We start from the raw sequence: 21,404 nt of genomic DNA on the forward strand, positions 1-21,404 counted from the left end.
ACTCTTTTATCATCTTTAGTTTTGATATCAAAAAGTCCTCTCCTCTCCCGGAGTCGTTTTCCTTCGAGACTTTTGTTTGAGTAAATCTGATGTTTCCATTATATGTTCTCCATGTCTTGGAGACAAACTCTCTAGTATGCATGGCCCAGAATGGCATTGTAAGGCTACCTAGAGGCACAAGATAAACATTTCCTTTCACAGCACAATGAATAGTTCTTGTGAAGCATGTCGTAGGATAGGCCACATGGGTCTTGGTTTCTTCTGAAAATCAGTAAAACTGTGGTAGGGCTTTGGTGTTTCTGAGCATGAAGAACTTCTCAAGTTTCAAACTGTGGATACACATAAAATTAATGCTAAAACCCATTAATTAGACTACACCATGCATGAGTCAATTGCCTTGTAACTTAACATTATTATTTTTCTCTCTTTTTTAACTTAAAAGCAAACTTGGCATCCATCATTTGGTTCTCGCCTCTCCAGTTTAGTTGTTGAATTTGTAAATGTTTGTGGTAGGGATGGGTTTTCAAGATGGGGAAATGAGAGGGACAGAAGGTGTACAACGGTAAAACAGGCGAGATGATGCGTTCTATGATAATGCCATAATGGGAGCACATTTTACCAGCAACGTTTTCACCTGGCAGAGGACAAAGACAAGTTTAGGAATACTGGGACCAGACTATCCGTTCACCAAACAACCCAACCAGTCGTGGACAGAAAACGGTTTTGGCGAAATAAAATTTCGAGAGATGGACCGTGATTTCCTTATATCACATGGTGCTTAAGCTAACTTGCATGAGCGACTCTTCACTCTCAGTGATGTGATTCTTGACTGTAGGTAATGTGATAGAGAACAGGGACAGCAACGGTAAAAAGATCAACAGATATGATATGGTTTGGGTCTCTGTGCCGTATGGAGGTAAACTTCTGGTAAAGAACTATTCTGAATGGGCATCAACCTGAAGTCTGACACCAAACTTGACTAGACTCGGAGTCACCTTAACTGAGAATTACTTATGGCTGTGTCGCCTACTCTGACCCATCTTTAGTCTCGGTAGCATTTGATCTTAAACAGAGAGTTTGAAGCATCGCTTTCTCTCAAGACTTTTGTTCGAGTAAGAGATGGAAAACCAAATATCATCTGTAATTTTAGTAAACACAGGAAGTAAATTAGATAAAACGGCTGGTGCAATGGTATTAAGAGTTTTTGGAATCTGAGAGTTTGTGTTGTAACTTGTAATTGAGATGTAGCTACTTGTAAGAAACTCCTTGCTGTTTTTAGATTCTTAAGAAACACTCGTTTTACAGTTGTTCTTCATCAAACTAAACTCAGCTTCAGAGAGTAACCTACTTCAAATCAGATACTATGCTGTGTACGCGTAAGTGGGTAAAAAAAAAACAAATATGAAACAGAACCTTGGATCAAATATCACGTTTGTGAATTCCGAAAATAGAAAGAACAAAAAATAAATCCTCAAAACACTAATCCAGAAGAGAAGACTTTAGAGTCAGATGGAAAAATTGAAGAGATTAAAGAAGAACCTTCTTATCTCTCTAATAACGACCAATACCCCAAACCCTGATAATCCCATCAGTGTAGCCACTGAACAAAGTGTTTCCATCTGCACTCCAGTTCAAGCTCGTGCAGTAGATCACCTGCATTTTGCATTCCACATTAGAACATACACAATCTATCTCAGAACAGAGAGAAACCAACAAGTTGAACCTAGACTGAAACAGTTACTTCAACCCATATGGAATCACTTCAGTAATCACAATCTAAAAGAATCAGTGAGCAGAACTAATCTAAACCATGTTTCTTAATCTAGAGTAAACTATACTCTCTTACCCACTAGGATGACAGTTCATCAATCAAATCAGAAATGCATTCTTAAAACACTAAACTACACATGAGAAAATTAAGAAAAAGATCTCATCTTTTAGAGCAATGGCTAACTCTGTGGAAACTAATTGACAAAAGCTCAGCAACAACAAAACTTAGTGCTAGATAATTCACAATAAGATAATCACCGTTACAAAAAAAACAGAAGAGATATTTATACCTTAGTCTTGTTTCCGATACCAACAGCACCATCAGACTTCTCAGCCTCAACCTTGAGATCAACCTTGAGATCCTCAACAACAGTCTTGCTCTCAAGATCCCAAATCCTAATGCTATTCTCTGTTGCTGCACACAACCAGTACCTATTGGGACTGAAGCAAAGAGAATGAATAACAGAGCCAGCCTCAAGAGAATACAACTTCTTCCCTTCAGCCAAATCCCAAAGCAAGATCACACCATCTTTCCCACCACTGGCACATAGAGAACCATCAGGTGACACAGCCACGGTGTTAAGGTAACCAGAGTGACCAGCAAGAGTGTTCCTAAGCTTACAATTCTGAAGATTCCACACCTTCACAGTCTTATCCCAAGAAGCAGATACAATGGTTGGCACAAGCGTGTTAGGACTAAACCTCACACAGCTAACCCAATCACTGTGACCATCACCTTCAGTGATGGTATACTTGCACTCACCAAGTGTGTTCCAAAGCTTAATCGTACGATCACGAGAAGCAGACACGATCTGACGGTTATCAGTAGAGAAAGCTACAGAGAGAACATCTTTCGTGTGACCAACGAAACGACGAGTTGACTCACCGGTTGCGAGATCCCAGAGACGAAGCTCACCGTCCCAGCTTCCGGAGAGAGCGAATTGTCCATCGGAGGAGAGAACAACGTCTTGAACGAAGTGAGAGTGACCAGTCATCCTACGCTGAGCAACACCGTAAGACTTGTCTTCCTTTGTGAGTTTCCAGAGGATGATTGATTTGTCACGAGACGAAGTGACGATAACGTCGGAGTTGTCGATCGGCGTGGCGATGGCCGTGACCATATCGGTGTGGGCACACATTGTGCCTTTCAACACGAGTCCTTCAGCCATGGTTTAGGGTTTGAAAAGGTGAAATTTAGGGTTCTTTGATTCTTCTTCCGAGAGAGAGAGGCGACAGCAAAATGGAGGTAACAAGAAACGAGATCTTTTTATACCTCTGCACAAAAAAGTAAAATTAGGGTTTCTGATCGGATTTTTCTGAGTCTTCTTACTTGGGCCAACCTTTAAGGCCCAATTAGTGTAAACGGGCTATAAAATAAATGTACTGTAGGTTTTTTTTTTTCTTCTTCTTCTTCTTCTCAGTCTGAATGTATGATGATGATGATGATGAATTGATGATGGTCTTTTACTCTTTTTTAGACACAACATATTTAGATTTGTCATTCTTTATAATCTGATGTGTGTTTTGTTTTGTCTGTGAATGGCCCAATCTTGATACATAATTCTACGGTAATTGGCTAATGGCTTACAAGTCGTTTTAAAAACCCACATGAGAAGTCGACCGACAAGCTTCTGATGAAATAGAATCAAAGTCGGTCGGTACAATTAAAGTAAACAAACCGAGTTTGGGCTATCTCAAGCTGGTTGTAGTAAAAGAACACAACTTCGACTGTCCAATACAAACTTTTTTTACATGTTCGAGTTTCGAAGAAGAAGAATCTCGTTTGGGAAATAAGATGAAGTGATTGACTAGATTGAAACCCTTTTTTTTGATTTTTTTTTTTTTTTTTTTTTTGTCATGTTTTATCCATTGAATCAATCAGCTCTCTTGACTTAAAATCCCATATCTCTCGCCTGCAAAGTTTTCTTCTTTTCAAGCCGAGCGAAAGACCCAAATTCATCTTTCTGCTTGTTTTCTCAGCTATGTATCTCTCGGATTGACTTCACTAAGCTTCACCATCAGCCATGGATTTCGTCAGGTTCTTGATCTCATCATCTTTCTTTATAAACTGTTTTCGTGAAAATTCGAAATTTAGTTACTTGCGTTCACTCTCTATCCCACTAATTTCAATTCCTTAGGAAAGGGTTTTTGGTGAATAAAGTTAGGGCTTTTGTAATTGATTCGATACCTTGTGATAAAAAAAAATAAAAAAAATAGGGGTTTTTGGAGGAAGCATAGAAGGAAGGTTTTGGTGACGGCTGGTTGTTTAGGAAGTGGTTATTTGCTCTACAAACTATACAATTCCCATACTCGTAAGCTTGCTGATTTGGAAAGAGAACTCGCTCACCAGCGTGAAAATGACGAATTCATTAAAAACCAGTTAAGCCTTGTCTTTGACCTTATACAAAAACTCAGCCTTTCAAATTCTGTTCTTATGGATTCTCTTACTGATCTTTCTATGCTTTTTCATTTAGAATGAAGGCACATTTCGAGAATATTCAGTTGATTGTGGATTCGACCACACTGCCTCACGCAATGCAGTATTTGAGTATTCGTATAAGCGAGGAGATTGATGTCTCTGATGTTATGGAGAGACTGGACAAAGGGAAAGGAATGTTGAGTTCTTCCGAGAAGCTTCAGTTCTGGGACGAGCTCAAGATTTTGAGTATGCACTGCACTCACCTACTATACTTGCTCTTATCAAAAAAATTTCTGTTTCTTACCTTTATTAAATGTTATGTGTTTGCTATTTTGCCAGGTTTCACGAGGATGGTTTTGTCTCTGTGGTCTGTGACATTGCTTAGCTTATACATTAGGGTTCAAGTCAACATTTTAGGCAGACATTTGTATGTTGACACCGCACGAGCTCTTGGCAGCTCTCGTTTACTTGTAAGTTAATATCCTTTCCTCTTCTCTGGATTGAGGAAATTACTGTTTATTAATCGATATTCCTGCTCCCATGAGTCAGTGTGCTTGGCTCTCATAACATCTCTTTATATGATCATAGTGTTGAGGCCCTTACCTTAGATTTCCTTTGGGAGAACAAGTATTTTGTCATCTTTTATGTGATTATAGTATGACATGTTACTTATCTCATCACCAACAAGCTATTTCTAGGGAAAACACATTGGTTCATTTTTTGACAACTTGTATAATCACGTCTCTAGTAGCTCTGTCTATCTTTGTTTCCCTTCTGAAGAACTGAAGTGTTATACTCTGTTTAGTCTTTGACATAGTTCTGGTTACCTTATAAAGCAGCTTCCGCTTGTCCTGTGATCTGTTTGCCGTGTGAGCTTTTAACCTTTTTTTCCTATTCCTCTTTGTTTTTTGCAGGAAGATTTAGATCTCATTGATAGAAATGATGAACAGAAGTATTTGTCAAGTGCTGATTTTCTTGTCACCAATGCAATGCCAGGTTTGATTTCAGATATGCAGGATGCAGTCAGGGAAGTTCTTAAAGGGTACGTTCCAAAATGCTTTTGTAGATGGTTCATAAGTTAACTATAATTGAAAGAACTTAATATATAATGTTTTTGTGTGTGTGCTTTTAATAACAGAAAGCAGTTAAAAGATGTAATTACCACAAGAGTTCTTCAAGAAACTGTGATGCGGGTTATGGATGTGTTTATGAGCACTGGAAGTCCACATCACTGGGTTGATTATTTAATGATGCCTCAAGACACAAGTGGCTCTTCGGATGAAGCTATGTCCAAGTTTCAACAACTCATGGTTGAGACCCGAGAAGTACTCATCAGGTAAGATAAACACACAATATTTCATTTCTCTTGTGGATGGTTGCGGAATAAACTTATCTCTTGGTGTCTTTCTTGTTGCAGCACTGAATTCACAGATATAGTGGAAATTTCGCTCAAGTGTTTTACAGACGCGTTGGTAGAGGAAATGGAAACGCAGACTATAGCAGGCGGTTTGGTTACAGGGAAACCATTGGCAAAGGTCTTACCACAGATTGAGAAGACAATGCATGTGATTACAGCTGAACCAAGCAAGAACCGGTTCTTACACCTCATCAAAGATCTGCCTGAAGTTAAACTCTTTTTTACTCTTTTATACGCTAATATGCCGCAATAGCAACTTTTGTTTGTTCTCTTAGCATTCCCCAAAGGGTCTTATTAGCTTGAAAAGAAATGCAGGAATTTTTGTGTGTTTGTTGAGTTTGTAGAATCAAAGTTGACTTCATTGCTTTGTTTTGATTAGAAAGAAAACATATTTTTAACTGGACACTTGGAAACTTTGATTATAAAATAAGTAAAGGAAGTTGCACATTTCAACTTTAATATGTAACATTTAAAGTGTCCCACGATCCCTCCATTGCGGCCGGGACTTGCACACAAGTCAACGGAACTAAGGTTGATTTTTCTAATGTACATCTACAAGTACAAAGGTTTATACATAAATATATCCGTCATTTATGAGATTACTAGAGAACCAAAGTGGTAGAGTTATTACAATTGTCCGGAAAAATGTATATTCAGATGACTGAAGGAGTTCCTCCTCCACCGGAGCAAAGTTCGTTAGACCACCGGGTCGGTCAGATCACCCTTTCATTCTCAATCCTTCTTTTTAATTTTGTTTATATACTAATTTGCTTTAGTTATGAAGGTTAATCTTGATCGTTCTTGATTATAACTAGATCGACGACCTTGATAGACAGAAAGAGATCGACGATTGGCTTCCGATAACTTCATCCAGAAACGCGAAATGGTGGTACTCCACGTTTCACAATGTGACTGCCATGGTTGGAGCCGGCGTCCTTGGTCTCCCTTACTCCATGGCCCAGCTCGGATGGTACGCAATGTCGCATTTGCATTTGCATCTCTTGTTATCCACATTTTTAGAAGCAATTAAATATTTTAATGTTTCATCAAACCTTTGCAAAGTTTTATACTATAACAAAATATGTATTTTTGAATATATGTATCTATTTTTCCTTACAAGTTACAACAATCAGTTTACTTATTTTTCCCACTGAACGTATATGTATTTCATGATATATATGATCAAATTGTATATTCAAAGATTTTACATGATCTTGTTGTATATGTTAGGGGACCAGGCATAACAGTGTTGATACTATCATGGGTAATAACACTCTACACATTATGGCAAATGGTGGAGATGCACGAGATGGTTCCTGGAAAGCGCTTTGACCGTTACCACGAACTTGGCCAGTTTGCGTTCGGCGAACGTCTTGGCCTTTATATCATTGTTCCTCAGCAAATCGTTGTCGAAGTAAGCGTTGATTCGAAATTCAATTGTCTACAAAAATGATTGATTTCAAATACTTATCATTTAATGTTTTAAACTATGTAAATCTTGATTTTGGTTACTTGAACAAATTAAGGTTGGAGTGTGCATAGTTTATATGGTAACCGGAGGACAATCATTGAAGAAGTTTCATGAACTCGTCTGTCAAGATTGCTCACCAATCAGACTTTCTTTCTTCGTGATGATATTTGCTTCTTCTCATTTCGTTTTATCTCATCTTCCAAACTTCAATTCCATCTCGGGTATCTCTCTTGTCGCCGCCATCATGTCTCTTAGGTATACTAAACATCTTACTAGAAAAAATCATGAAACATGTTTCTGAAAAAGTGGTATATCGTCAATCGACAATCATCATTTACGTCTTTTTTTAGTTATTCGACAATTGCTTGGACAGCAACAGCCGCCAAGGGCGTTCAAGAAGATGTTCAATATGGTTACAAATCAGGCACGCCCGCATCAACAGTCTTAAGTTTCTTTACGGGGCTTGGGGGCATTGCGTTTGCTTATGCAGGTCACAATGTGGTCCTTGAGATCCAAGCAACGATACCTTCTACTCCAAATAAACCTTCGAAAGGTCCTATGTGGAGAGGGGTCGTGGTGGCTTACGTGGTCGTGGCCTTGTGTTATTTCCCGGTTGCTTTGGTTGGATACGGCGTTTTTGGAAACGCTGTTTTGGATAACGTTTTGATGTCGCTTGAAACGCCCGTTTGGGCCATCGCAGCCGCTAACTTGTTCGTCGTCATGCATGTCATTGGTAGTTACCAGGTCAGTCCAATAACTTTAAATGTTAGTCTAGTTTCTAGCCTCTCTCTAGGTCTTGGTGAACATCTTACATGAGACACATTGCGAAAATTTGATATTTTAATTAGAAATTTTGACTGGCAGATATTCGCAATGCCGGTTTTCGACATGGTGGAGACATTTCTGGTTAAGAAACTGAATTTCAAACCATCTACAATTCTTCGTTTCATTGTACGAAATGTTTATGTTGGTAAGTACTTTGGTCTAATTTACTCTATAGTACGCATCTCTTAATATTTTACCTAATAGATGATTAGATACAACTTATATGAATCTAAACAACATTCTCTACTATGTGAGGACAGCTTTAACGATGCTCATTGCGATAATGATACCGTTCTTTGGTGGCCTTCTCGCTTTCTTTGGAGGATTCGCGTTTGCTCCGACAACGTATTTCGTAAGTGTGTATATATGTATTACTTATTAAATTTTGAACTTTATGCAGATTAGATCTTTATTTTGTAAAAGTAAATTAATATGTAATCAATATTGTACGCTTTACAATTTTGTTTTGCAGCTTCCTTGCATAATGTGGCTGATAATCTATAAACCAAAGAGGTTTAGCCTGTCTTGGTGGACAAATTGGGTAATGTGTCCCTTTTCTTTATTTGTTTTTTTTTCTAACTAGGGTATATCCCGTGCTATAAAGCATGGATCAACATTTTATTCAAAAATATAATATACAAAAAACTCTATAAATTAATAATGTTGTTGACCAAGACATTTTATTAATTTATAGTGATATTAATTTATCTATAAATTAATTATTCTTATTTTATAGTGTAAATTAATAATTATTAATTTATATATATTTTTTAAATAGTTAAAAAAAATTATGAATTGAGACAATTTTAGCAAAATAATATTAGACTTTCGAATTTTGTAAAATTAATGGTATTAGAATTGAATTTGTAATATATAGAGAACACTGTTAACAATAAATTACAAATACAATAGACAAATTCACTTACACATATAACATACATAAATTAAAAATTATGAATAATAATATCAATTGTTGTATTTTAATAGTCAATTAAACTATCAAAATGTAAATGATGGATATCTAGAAATTAAAAACTTAATTTTTTTTGGCTATTTTTATAACGTGTTACAAAATATTTTCTATCATTATAGTTTGAAAATATAACATAACAATTGTTTTATAAATATGAGCTTAGGAGAACTATATTATTATTATATTAGACAACAAATACATTGCCTTCAAGAGTTGTTCAAGAACAATGATGTGTCAAACAAAAGGTTAATAAAAACAAAGAAGAAAAATTTATCAAAAAAAACAAAGATAGTCGAAATTATTTTTTTTGGTGAAAAATATTTCATCATCTCTTTCCTTTTAGGATTAACAAAGTTTTTTTTTAATATAATAAAATTACAATTATCTTATGCATCGTTTTACCAAGCTTGAAAACTGTGATTTATGATCGTTAAAATTGACAGTTGTCACAATATGATGAGTTATTAAGTTTGATATGTGATTTCTGATCGTTAAAATTGACATGTGTCACGATCTGATGAGTTACTAACTTAGATATTTAATTGTAAAACTGACATATATCACAATCTGATGAGTTTTTAACTTTGATCTTTTATCGTTAAAACTAATGCGTGTCACGATCTAGTGAGTTACTAACTTTGAGAACCAAGCTTTATATAATAAGATAATATATAGTTTTTTTAAAAGTTATTTTGTTTGAGACAGTATTTACTTATAATATTGCAATTGTTTGATAAATCTACATATATTTTTTAATACTAATTATTTTAAAATATTTTAATATTTTAATTTGTTTAATGTATATTACTATTTTATATTGTGTGTTGTATTTAATATTTAAGTATTAATTATTATATTCTAATTGTGAGAAAATAAAATTTATTAATTTATCAACCACGTAAATTTAGTTTTACCAACCCGCCCATGTGGAACATTAAAACAAACATTTTTTTCTTCATAGATTGAGTAATATATCTACATTTTTTAAAAATTCAAATCACAACATATGCAGAAAAAATCTACATATATATTTATCATATGTATTATATGATAATTCAAAGCAATTTGTAAATGAAATAAAAGAAAGATGATAGGAAAATCATAATTTAAAATCTTAACAAAATTTTCCAAATATAATTATTAAAATAATATTTTGGATACTTAGATACAAAATCTTACTTATTAAAATTTTTACTGGTTTACAGTTATTTAAAATTAATTAGTAATTTTTTTCCAGAATTAATTAGAGAGAAAATATATTTTTAAAAAAATTAATAATTATTTAAAAGATTTTATTAGTCAAATATTAAAATTAGATTTTTATTCTTATTTAAAAATTAAGCATTTGCCTTGATACCAATGGCATAAAAATGTAATATTTTACACTTTATAAGATTATCTTCATATTTGTACTTCTCAATTAATATAGTTGGATAAAATTTTCATAATGTTAATTAGATACTTTTTCATCTTTCAAAACTACAGATACTTTTGATCAAATCACTAAGATAAAATATTATGATAATACCTAACCTGGGGAATAATATTATTCCTCAAAATCTCAATTTTTTTCTTGCCAATTATAATTAGTCACTACACGTGTTAATATCTTTACGTTATAAACCGGTTTGTGACTTGTTTCTACTTTTGTCATAAATAAAAACATTAGCAAAAATTTATGTAAAAAAATAACCAATTTAATCTTTTACATAAATTTACTGAAACAAACACAAATTTATTATGTGTATAATGTATACACTGCTAGTTGCTTTCTTTTTTTATTGAGTGAGAATTTCGAGAAAATTCATACTCGTCTGAATTCTGATGTATGAATAACTAAAGGAATTATAACCTAAAATAACTAAAGAAATTATATGATGTATAGGAAAAGAAGTAAATTTTTTATGTTGCTATCAGTGTCTGTATGACAGTATGATTCAATGTAGATTGCATACCAAGAACCATACTTAAAAAGATATTTTTATTCATATATAATTGAGACCGTAAGTACAGATATAGATAATGCATTAAGAATGAATTAGTAAGGAGGTTTAGCACTGAGTTCACAACAACAAATACGGCCAAAACTATATACTCGACACCCCCCTCCTCTTGGGTATCCCATAGACATGCATCTTCTATAGCATTCCGGTGTGAGTGTACATACGCCAATGCATTGGTAATATTGCCCTATGTGGTTCATCTTAAACACATTAATAATTTGATTACAAAATAATCAATTTAATATTTTAACACGTCTATGATTCAAACCATTGTTTTCAAATGAAAAATCAAATCATATTTTACAAAATTTTAGGTAATTAAAAAAAAATTTATATCCTTTGTCAAATAAATGAGTTACCTGAAATCATAGGCAAAAGGATGAGAGAAAAAATTAACAACGAAGGTAATAAAACAGATGAAAACTTATTTGTTGCCATTAGTTATTTTTCTCGAGGATGAAACAACTCTGTGTATATATGAATATATCCTGCAAAGCAAATAGAACCTATAGAAAATAAGGTTCATAATATAAAGAAGTTCATGTATAGGAAATATGTAGTTAAAATAAGGGAATTGGGTATTATATAACTCATTTACCTCTTCTTTTTTTTGTTGATATTTGAGTAAAACAAGTTTGAGAACTGATTGTGTTGGTTTTGTGTGTGTTGTTTATATATATATATATATATATATATATATAAACACACATATAATAAACCTTCCATATTTTTTTTTTTGACCGCATTCCATATTATATTAATTAACATGTAATTCTGGTCAACAATTTTGGTCAATGAGGCTCATTATTTATTATGTTTCACTTTGATATTGCATTTACATGTTAAGTAATATATTTATATTTTGTGGTCAAAGTAATATATTTAAAGTAAACAATTTAATCTAACTTTTATGTGTACACTAGATTTTAACCGGCGTGTTGCGCGGGACTATATACTAACAGTTGAATATAATTATCATGATTCAATATTAAAAAGACAAATCTATATAGATTTCAAATTTCTTTTATTAAGCGATACATAACTTATCTATTTATTTTTAACATTTTTCACAACTAATATTTTCTTTATTTTCTGGTATACACCAAGCATCTCTTGCATCTACTCTCTTTTCACATTTGATTATCTCAATTATAATATATTGATTATAAACACATATCATAACTATTTTTCATATTTTATCATCTTCTAATACTCTTTTGTATTATTGGTTGAGTGATTATTACTTACTAATGTAGACGTAAAACAATTTTAGAGAATATACCCACCTTTTATCGCGAAGTTTAATTGAAGTGTTATACTACACGTAAATTTTGCTTCTAGTAATGAATCTCATAATTGGACTTATTTCTATCCATAAACATCATAGTATAACATCAAATATTACGTTTTATCTTACCTGTTTGACAAAATAAAATTATGTTCACATATATATTTTTTTGGGAGATTTTTTTTACTTTTAAAGATGTTCAGTCTACTATGTTTCTATATAGTTTCTTTTATTTCAATTCTCCTAAATCCAAAAACTCATAAGATTACTCTAACTTTTAAATATGTGTATTTATCCAAAAATATAATTCTTTTTCAATTTTAATTAAAATTCTACTACCACTAATTTTAATTAAAATTCTACTACCACTACTATTATAATTGTTTTTATTACATATATATATATATATTATTTGTATTAAATTATAATTGAAAATATAGTATATACCAACTTTTAATCGATAACATGATAGAAATATCTAATTTTATAATTATATTTTAATTTGATATCATTCTTTGGTTGTATTTTTTTTTCATTTTGTTTTTGGTTTATAATTTAGTTTAAATTATTATAAATTATTGTTTTTAATAATAATAAAATATTACCCAAATGAGTGAATTAATTGATGCATTAACTCTTTAATTTTATGCTCCTTTGATTATGTGGATTAATTTGTTAAAATTGAAACTAAAAAGTGATGAGGTGGAGGAAGGAGAAAGAGAAAAGTCAAAAAAAAAAAATTTTGACAACAGCATACAAGGAGCATAAAATCAAATGTATGCTGTTGTCAAAATTCTTTAATATTTTAGAAACAAATTACTTCAAATTAGTGCTTAACTTTCAAAACTGACCTTATACTTTTAATTAGCGTAAACAAGATAAATTCTTAAAGTTGCTCTAAATTAACAAAAATTCTAACATTGAGATTTGGTTATGTATGTAACAGGTATGTATAGTGCTTGGAGTTATTCTGATGATCTTATCATCGATAGGGGGATTAAGGCAAATCATTATTCAATCCAAAGATTACACTTTCTTCTCTTGATTAATTTTTCCCATAATAACACAATCTACAATACAAAAAAAATGGTTTTTCTTTAGCAAATACATAGATTTATCAAATTTTCCATTCATGTTTCGTATGTCGATTGAAAGATACTTTTCCTTGATCAAATACATAAATTTTATCATTTTTTCTTATCATAAAGATAATGAGTAAAAATGTTATTGAGGTATTTATGCCAGGAAAAATATCAGATCACTAGACCTTTTCTTCTTCTTCTTCTTCTTCTTCTTCTTCTTCTTCTTCTTCTTCTTCTTCTTCTTCTTCTTCTAAACTATATAGTATCTCTTTATGCACAAGAAAACAAGACTCAGTACAAGAAAATACAAATAATATAACCATTTTACGTTTTATCACTTTATGGAGAGTTGATGACAATATTAACTTACAAGAATAAAGGTGTGTATGCATATCTGATTTTATCTCTAGTATATAAGACTGCGGTTTTGTTTTACACATTAAAATACAGGAAGATGCGTAATAGATATAACCAACGAGCAATGATTTATCTTGTTGCTAAAACCTCAATCATTTTAAAATAGAAAGATTTGCAAAGAAATGCAAAGAAATGCTTTGTTGGTTAGGACTTGGAATCATACTGAAAGTGAACAAAACCAAGTCTTGTTTTGTGTCTTATGACTCCAATGTTGTAAAGAAATGTTTTGTTGGTTAGGATCATACTCAAGTGATTTACAGTGACATCAAAATTATGTGGCTTTCCTGAACAAAAAACTACACAAGTCTGAAAATCTCTGTTCTGTAGTCTAATAAAAATTGCAAGAAAACCCCAAATACGTCAACAAAGTTTACTTCAGCAGTGACCGCAGTGAACTTCCCCATCTTCTGAAGGACTTCCATATTCTGCCATAGATGAGTAAGAAGCTCTTAACATGTTTTCTCAAGTCAACAGTCAAATACTAACTAAGAGCTAAACTAAACATGTCGCGCGTCTTGCCTGACCCGTTATACGCTTGAGCATGTAAGGCGGCGTCATTATCATGGGAAAACTCATTGCATTGATCTTGCTCGGCTTTTCGAATTTCATCACAAAGTGCAAGCCTTTCATCAATTCAGGTGATAAGTTCAAATCTTCAAATCTACTTGCCGACGTATATGGTGTTTCATTCTACAAAAACAAGAAAAATCAAACCTCCTTTGCATCCGAAAGACCTAGAGCTTGATTGCTCGGTTGATGTACTTTTTTCTTAAAAGAACAAAATTCAAGTGAGGTCAGTAAAACATAATTAGTGTATAATCTTTCTCTAACTCACATTAATCCATCCAGTGATGAATACACACGATGAATAAATTAGACAATTTAGAAGCTACACATTCAAATATTGAAATATCTGGTTAAGTATCTTACATACTTTTAAGATTATATGTATGTATATATGCGTATACAATGATAAAGAAGAAGAATCATAACCTACTTAAACTTAGACAAGAACAGAGAGACATAACAAGACTAGTTCCACGAGCCACTCTTATTTGGCTCTTACTACTCAGTACTCAGCAAGAACCTACAGAGCTATTTTTAGAGAGCAGTGAAGTTACTTCCTGGTTGGGTTCTTGATTTTCCAATCAAACCAAGACCTCAGAATAAAATCATCTGCATATCTGAAAACTTCAACCAAAATCCACCAAGCCCTCTCAACTCAGTATTTTGTCTACAAGAATCTCCTAGTCACGACCCTTTCTGTCATTTAAACCTGAGAGATCATGAGGTTGGTAAGAATCCATACCATCGCAGGTTCAATTATTTTCTCTTTGGTTCTCTCCTATGAACCCTTAACCCCATTTAGCTGATGATGCCCTTGCGGGTTTTTTACTTTTGTTCTTCTTTAACAGCATTGACATGTGGTTAAGATCATTCAGACTCGACTTGGACTCGCCTTGTAACCACAACAAAGCCTCATGAGCTGCATCCTTCTCCGCATTTTTCTTACTACCACACGGCTTTCCCATGAAATCCAATCCGTTGAAGGTAACCATAGCCCGGAACTGGTTGTTCTTAAGCTGTCTTGTCTTGTACACAGGTGTTCCGTGTCCTGCTCGGGCAAGCAATGTCTGAAGTTGGTTCTTGTTGTTTTCACCACCGCTGTTCTGCAGCTGAGTCCCTACTTCTTTTAACTTCTTTGTCGGTGTAGGGCTTAGAGCTTTCCGGCCATAGACGAATCTTCCCTCACATTGGTCCTCCGACACAAGTAATCTAATGGCAGTCATAAGTTTGTCGTATGGTTGAATATCAAGTTTTGGATTCACAAGCTGTAGAAAGACGTGAAACAAAACTTTGTCAACGAGGGTAAAGACAACAACAGATGTATCCTCAAGACTAGGGTTGGAACTTTACCTTATTCTGAATAAGTTCGTCGAGCTCTCTTTTTAACGATAGGTATGTATATGCTAAAGTAGGTTTCATGAAAAACTCTAGATATCCTCCAAGCATTTTGAGATGGCCATCCTTTTGGGGAACACAGAGATGAGATGATGTAAATCAGATGTGAAAATAAGAACAACAAGGAATTTGACAAGATAGGATAGGATTACAGCTTACAAATCCACCGGAAGATATTTTATCTCCAAACAAAAGAAGCACAGAGTCAGATACAGCAGTAGAGTCTCGCAGGAACACAGAATTGACTTTCACTTTTTCGTTGAAGACTAGCCAAGGGAAGGGAATCATTGGTACATTGCCATTCACAGAACTCTGAAAAATATAAAAAGGAGATGTTGGTAAGAAGCTAAAGATCTCGATTCTGAGGGGAATTTGAAGACTGGTAAGCTAAAAACATGGACTCACTGAGTATAGAAGCACTTGTCCATCTTCCATTGTCTTGAGCGTGATTGACTTTTCCTTATTCTGTGGAGGAGAATAGTTATATTGTAGGGTAAAATTACAAAATTTAGGAAAGAGAAAGAGGTGAAAACTAAATGCAAAGGCGACGATGACTCACAACAACAGAACAAATTCCAGGGAACAGGCCAGCACAAATGATTGAGCGGACAAGATGATCATCATGACTCAGCTTACTGCAACCTTCTATGTTATCAATCAGAGAAGCCTCCTTGAGGAGATTGAAAAATTGTTTCCGCATAGAGTCCATGGCCTTAAGAGTTTGAGAAGAGAGAAAGTTCTTCCAGCAGTACTCGTAACCAGACTGTGTTCTTTCAGCAGCTTTCCAACCATTGTATGCTCGAACTAGTGTCAAATGATCACTAAAATCACGACCAGAGAACTTGGACCTTGCTGTTTCTGCCAGCTGCGATAAAAGAAAACAGGTCAATAATTAGAGGCACTTCTTGGTTTCTGCTGGCCTCCAATCACATGAATATTAAATATAAACTTACATCTTTTTTGTCAAATGGCATAAGGAATGGGTCTCTGACACTTAGACCAGCGACAACGGTCATTACTGGATCTAGACAGTTGAAGATAGCCCCTAAAATAAGCATTTTTCCGAGTTTAGGCTCCACCGGAAGCACAGACAGATTTTTCCCTGCATAGAGAATATAATGAGTTCCTGCCAGAATTTGAGAAACCAGATATGTAAGTAACAGAAAAAAGTCCCGTAGAAACACACCTAAAGCTGTTAAATTTTCATCGTCATCAAGAGCCCCAATGATCTTTAGATACTCAACAGCATTTTGGACCTGAAAATCAACATAACGATCAACAATAGATGTTAAACCCCAAAGGAAAACCCAACGAGGAGAGAACAAATAAAACTGTTGTAGAAACTAGAAAAATACCGATAATGCTTCAGGAGGTTGCAACGCCCTGGACAGGAACTCTGAAATGCTTCCAAGTCTTAAGCTTTTAATTTGTAGACATAAAGACTGCAAAGGTGTCCTAAGGAGTTCCGGCTGCTGGTAGTCAGCAAAAGCATCATAGACACATCTAGGATAGAGGTGATAACATTCTCCAGGCATAACACGACCAGCTCTTCCTCTTCTCTGTAAGGACACGAAATGTCACAGTTATTTACCGCTACATGTGAAAGTGAATCACAAAAACATTTAAGCAGCAACAATCATCAACTTCTGTCTCTTACTTGGCGAGCAGCTGCCTTCGAAATCCAAGACGGAAGCAGACAAGGGGTATTGTTAAGGGCATCATAAGACGTCTCTTTTGCTTTACCACAATCAATGACATATACGACATCATTGATGGTGATACTTGTCTCAGCCATATTGGTGGCCAGCACTATTTTCCTAATTCCATCTGGAGGTCTATCAAAAATCAGCCTCTGCAGGAAAGAAAAGGAAAACATCATCAAAGAAATGATAGCAAGAGCAGAATAAAATTATCACATGTTGTACTTGTGTGCATCGATAGGAAACAATGGATACAAGAATTACCTGCTCAGAGCTGGCCATGGATCCATGACAGGCAAGCAACAAAACTTTGTTCGTATCTCCTAGAAGAGAATGAGCTTCGAGCTGATTCTTTAAGGAGTTTATATCATCCCAACCGGTCATGAATACCAAAACAGCACCAGGTCTCTCTCCTTTAACGATGTGACAAAGCACATTCTCAATGAGGTTAAAGCCTATTGAATCAGGACTCCAGCATGACAAAGAATCTCTAGTACGAAAGTTGTATCCTTTGAAGTCTGCAGCTTCAAGAGCATCCTGCTCACAAATTTGGAAGAATCATACTTTTCAGCAAATAACCTGAGAAATTACAAACTCTGTGGTGTAATTTAAGAAAAAAATTCGTACCTCAACAGCAGAAGATATCGGGGATTTTCTTTTTTTGAATTGAGCTTGTTTCTGCATCTTCCATGTCTTTTCCTCACCATAATCGTCAATTTGATTATATGCTGTCAGCCTGTACCCAGTCTTCTCAAGGAAATCCTCCAAGAAATGGGCTCGGACAGGGTATGTAAAACCCTGTATGGAAATTTTCACTTTAGTTCAAATACTATTCTATAACATAAGATACATTTCACCAGGTATGGATAAAAGAATAATGTTTACCAAAAGAAACAAGTGCATAAACTTACTGGGATATGCATGGCTGGTGCACCACCAAAATAAGAAGAAAAGAGCTCGGCGTTCAAAGTAGCACTCATCAAGATTAGCTTTAGGTCAGGTCGACGAGGTAAGAGATCTTTCAGGACGATAAGCAGAAAATCTGACAAAAAAAAAAAAAAGTGAGAAAGAGTGGAGTTAATATGGTACTGGCAGTATACAGACGGATCGCCTTTGGTAAAATAACATATTAGAATAATACCAAATTTTACCTTCATTCATCCCACGTTCATGAATCTCATCAACTACAACATGAGTCACACCCTTCAGACTACGATCCACAAGTAACCTTCTAAGTAAAACACCAGTTGTACAAAAAAGAAGACGTGTATCTCTCCCTCTCATTCCTTCAAGCCGCACTTTGTAGCCAACCTTCCAAGACGATAGAGTACAAATCAACCTCAAAAAAAGTATTATCACAATATATTTCATCTTAGGTTATAGTGTGAAATCAGATTTGTTCATTCCAACAAATCCTATATAAGTATATTAAATATTCCACAGTGTCAAAATAACTCACAAAAACCGCACAAGAAAAGAGTGTATAACTTACAGATTCTCCTATTTGTTCTCCACGTTCTGCAGCAACTCGTTCAGAAACAGAGATAGCAGATATTCTTCTAGGCTGGGTACATATGATGCTGCATGAAGCTCCACGGGCAGCCTCGATCTCAGATTCTAATATGTACTGGGGAAGTTGAGTTGTTTTACCACATCCAGTTTCTCCAGAAACCACTACGACCTGCAAGATGCACATGATACGCAGGATACAGTTAGAGAGATTAGTTGATATATTTACATGGAATAAATGAAAGCTTTGCAGTTCACCTGGTTTGCTGCAATGGCTTTCAGTAGTGCATCTTTCTCTTTGTAAGCAGGGAGGGTTTTGCGAAACTCTACCATTTTCTGGCCTTCTGGAGAATCCTGTCAAAAGACACAGAGATACATTAAACAAGATATGAAAAAGGCATCTGATTCACAGCATATATGAAAAAAAGGCTACAGCTTCTGAGAAACCAACCACCCATTGCTGTTGCTTGCTCCTCAGTTGTAAGCTTCTTGGACGGAGTATTCTTTCCCTTGCAAGACTATTTTGCATCACTGTCTCTGGGTTCTCATATTTTCCATAATCGGATGACAAACTATCATTACTATTTGGCCTAGGCATCTCTGGAATCAATGTTTTTTTCTGATCGAGGAAAGCATGCAGATGGGCATCTACTTCGCTTTGTAGACCAAAAGGCAAGACCACCTTTTATATCCAAGACGCCATGTAAATGAAGACAGCATAAAACATCTAAGAAACTTAACTATTTAAGAAACTCCAATACAAATATCGTAACAGAAATCAGCCGGCTTTGCATATCTCTAATAAGCAAGCTCCCTATCCCGGTAAACAAAAGGTAGACACAGAAGCATATAAAGAACGACAACAAGTTTTAAGAATCACTTAACATACCTCTCTTTGTGGACGTTTATCATCAAGGTCAGGTCTATAATTTGGCAAAGGAGATTTGCTAATGACAACAATCTTCGAATACTGACGGCTGCAAAAAAACAGAACATATCTCTATAAACTTGCAAAGAGTAAAACTTAAACCTCAACCTCAAGGACATATTTGGTAACATAACGAAACTCTACCTGTGTAATCCCATTCTGGTAGCCATAGCTGAGATATGGTCAAAATCGCGCCGATCTTTTCTCTCCCTTGACACAACTTCTTGGTCTTCTTTGTTCCGGAGAAGCATAGTTAGTTTAAATCTCCATTGGTCAATGTTATCAAGAGTCGAACCCGCCTATAACAACAACACAGGAAAACAAAACAAAGCCTTCAAATTTACCAAACTGGACAAGTGTTGAAGATACCACCAAAACACCCTCTAACAGATTCTATCCAACTTACCATTTGCTGAGACTGAGAAGACCCAACATCTCTGTCCGACTCATCGCTTGATTCATAGTCATTGTAAGCAATACGTCCATAGCTAGAGCTTTGCCTCTGAAAGTACGGTAAATTAGCTGCTCTCCACTCTACACCAAGAGTCGAAGAAGAAGCATCACCACGACCTGCTTTCACAGACAAGACCCTCGACCTCGGAGAATGCGTAACCAATCCACCTGACCTCCGGCAGTGAAGAGACCTAACCACAGATGAAGGTCTTAACAACAATTTAGGGGTCCGGTGAAGCTGGACGGAGTTATGTTGAATAAACATGGAGGCAGCACCGACGACGGCGTTAGGTCTGATATGTCCTCGGAAAATTGCAGAGTAATAAGGCATTTTTTTCCGATATCAGAACATCTGAAAAATGCTAAAAAGAGTTGTCTTTTCACGACCATACAACACCCGTCTCTGTTCTTGGGTGAAGTTTAAAACAGAGACTATGGTGTTTGAGTTTTTGATGAAAAGGTGAGGTTTTTGTGAGGCTGCGTAGGTGCCACAACCCTTTCAAATGACGGCCACGACGGAGAAGAAGACGACGCTGAGATTTCTTTATTGGGCTTTTTGTTTGGGCCCGAAGTAGTATTTGGGCCAATCCGATTACACCAAGACTAGTCCTTTATTCTTTAAGTGTTTATGTGATGGTTGGTTGGAATCTCTTGCTTTCACCATATGCTTGCAAATTTTTGGAGAACAACCTCACAATTTGGTTTAGTACACAATTTCCTTTTCATGTCTACTAGTCTATTTATAGATTCAATCCACATCAGTATAATCGGATATATGAGAATATATATATATGTAGTGAAAATATTCCAAACGTAAAGTTAATCATTTGTAAAAAAGTAATAAGACTGATAGATTTAAAGGTCGTTCATCGTTGTGCTTAGCAACTATCTCAGGGAACTAAAACAAAATTAAAAAGATCCTTTGCATGACCTGTGGAGCCTGTGGTTTTGCCAAGTTCTTATATGATATCCATTATCATGGGCCTATGTACAGAGAAGATTGTTTTCTGTTGTATATGTTGTTTGACACTAGAGATTCAGAAACCTTGTTGTGTACTTGTGTTGAACTACTTTAGTTTCATTCCCAAGAAGCTGTCTGGTCAGTGACTCATGATGATCTTCTTCTTGACCCTACTCTTCGTTCACATGTCTTCTCTCCTCAGTTTTACCCCCAAAGAACTAAGTAT

At 34.9% G+C, this 21,404-nt stretch overlaps 4 protein-coding genes across 4 annotated transcripts; 2 read left to right on the plus strand and 2 right to left on the minus strand.

Moving 5' to 3' along the window:
- Positions 1-1,400: 1,400 nt before the first annotated feature.
- Positions 1,401-3,250, minus strand: LOC104777784 (small ribosomal subunit protein RACK1y). The gene is made up of 2 exons (XM_010502099.3): positions 2,061-3,250; positions 1,401-1,653 (listed from the first exon to the last, which is right to left on the minus strand). Exons 1-2 carry the CDS (start codon positions 2,937-2,939, stop codon positions 1,552-1,554), a joined length of 981 nt encoding a protein of 326 aa, XP_010500401.1. The 5' UTR covers positions 2,940-3,250; the 3' UTR covers positions 1,401-1,551.
- LOC104777786 (peroxisome biogenesis protein 3-2) lies at positions 3,174-6,053 on the plus strand. Its single transcript, XM_010502100.3, has 7 exons — positions 3,174-3,808; positions 3,988-4,149; positions 4,245-4,435; positions 4,529-4,659; positions 5,104-5,231; positions 5,328-5,525; positions 5,607-6,053. Exons 1-7 carry the CDS (start codon positions 3,795-3,797, stop codon positions 5,857-5,859), a joined length of 1,077 nt encoding a protein of 358 aa, XP_010500402.1. The 5' UTR covers positions 3,174-3,794; the 3' UTR covers positions 5,860-6,053.
- A 29-nt stretch (positions 6,054-6,082) lies between these two features.
- Positions 6,083-13,356, plus strand: LOC104777788 (lysine histidine transporter-like 1). Its single transcript, XM_010502101.3, has 9 exons — positions 6,083-6,314; positions 6,422-6,576; positions 6,837-7,020; positions 7,133-7,332; positions 7,428-7,821; positions 7,942-8,047; positions 8,163-8,254; positions 8,375-8,443; positions 13,113-13,356. The coding sequence occupies exons 1-9, from the start codon at positions 6,252-6,254 to the stop codon at positions 13,209-13,211; spliced, it is 1,362 nt and encodes a 453-aa protein (XP_010500403.2). The 5' UTR covers positions 6,083-6,251; the 3' UTR covers positions 13,212-13,356.
- A 1,190-nt stretch (positions 13,357-14,546) lies between these two features.
- LOC104777789 (DExH-box ATP-dependent RNA helicase DExH3) lies at positions 14,547-20,790 on the minus strand. The gene is made up of 19 exons (XM_087506818.1): positions 20,171-20,790; positions 19,909-20,063; positions 19,726-19,813; positions 19,288-19,518; positions 19,095-19,190; positions 18,820-19,008; positions 18,479-18,638; positions 18,239-18,369; positions 17,955-18,125; positions 17,592-17,864; positions 17,285-17,479; positions 16,983-17,186; positions 16,814-16,883; positions 16,581-16,729; positions 16,187-16,492; positions 16,033-16,092; positions 15,787-15,939; positions 15,583-15,693; positions 14,547-15,497 (listed from the first exon to the last, which is right to left on the minus strand). Exons 1-19 carry the CDS (start codon positions 20,546-20,548, stop codon positions 15,021-15,023), a joined length of 3,597 nt encoding a protein of 1,198 aa, XP_087362944.1. The 5' UTR covers positions 20,549-20,790; the 3' UTR covers positions 14,547-15,020.
- Positions 20,791-21,404: the final 614 nt, after the last annotated feature.

The sequence above is a fragment of the Camelina sativa genome, chromosome 3 (genome assembly GCF_030686135.1).
Source record: "Camelina sativa cultivar CO46 ecotype springtype chromosome 3, ASM3068613v1".
Taxonomy (NCBI): domain Eukaryota; kingdom Viridiplantae; phylum Streptophyta; class Magnoliopsida; order Brassicales; family Brassicaceae; genus Camelina; species Camelina sativa.

Excerpts from the sequence above, each read along its gene's own strand:
- LOC104777784 (XM_010502099.3), bottom strand. The coding sequence starts at position 2,939 with ATGGCTGAAGGACTCGTGTTGAAAGGCACAATGTGTGCCCACACCGAT. Across the intron at positions 1,654-2,060 it reads GTATCGGAAACAAGACTAAG|GTGATCTACTGCACGAGCTT; the intron begins GTATAAATATCT and ends TGCAAAATGCAG.
- LOC104777786 (XM_010502100.3), top strand. Across the intron at positions 4,150-4,244 it reads GACGAATTCATTAAAAACCA|AATGAAGGCACATTTCGAGA; the intron begins GTTAAGCCTTGT and ends TTTTTCATTTAG. Across the intron at positions 5,232-5,327 it reads GTCAGGGAAGTTCTTAAAGG|AAAGCAGTTAAAAGATGTAA; the intron begins GTACGTTCCAAA and ends TTTTAATAACAG.
- LOC104777788 (XM_010502101.3), top strand. The coding sequence starts at position 6,252 with ATGTATATTCAGATGACTGAAGGAGTTCCTCCTCCACCGGAGCAAAGT. Across the intron at positions 8,255-8,374 it reads TTGCTCCGACAACGTATTTC|CTTCCTTGCATAATGTGGCT; the intron begins GTAAGTGTGTAT and ends TTTGTTTTGCAG. Across the intron at positions 8,444-13,112 it reads TGTCTTGGTGGACAAATTGG|GTATGTATAGTGCTTGGAGT; the intron begins GTAATGTGTCCC and ends TGTATGTAACAG.
- LOC104777789 (XM_087506818.1), bottom strand. The coding sequence starts at position 20,548 with ATGCCTTATTACTCTGCAATTTTCCGAGGACATATCAGACCTAACGCC. Across the intron at positions 19,814-19,908 it reads ACCAGAATGGGATTACACAG|CCGTCAGTATTCGAAGATTG; the intron begins GTAGAGTTTCGT and ends GTTTTTTTGCAG. Across the intron at positions 16,493-16,580 it reads TGCCATTTGACAAAAAAGAT|CTGGCAGAAACAGCAAGGTC; the intron begins GTAAGTTTATAT and ends CTTTTATCGCAG.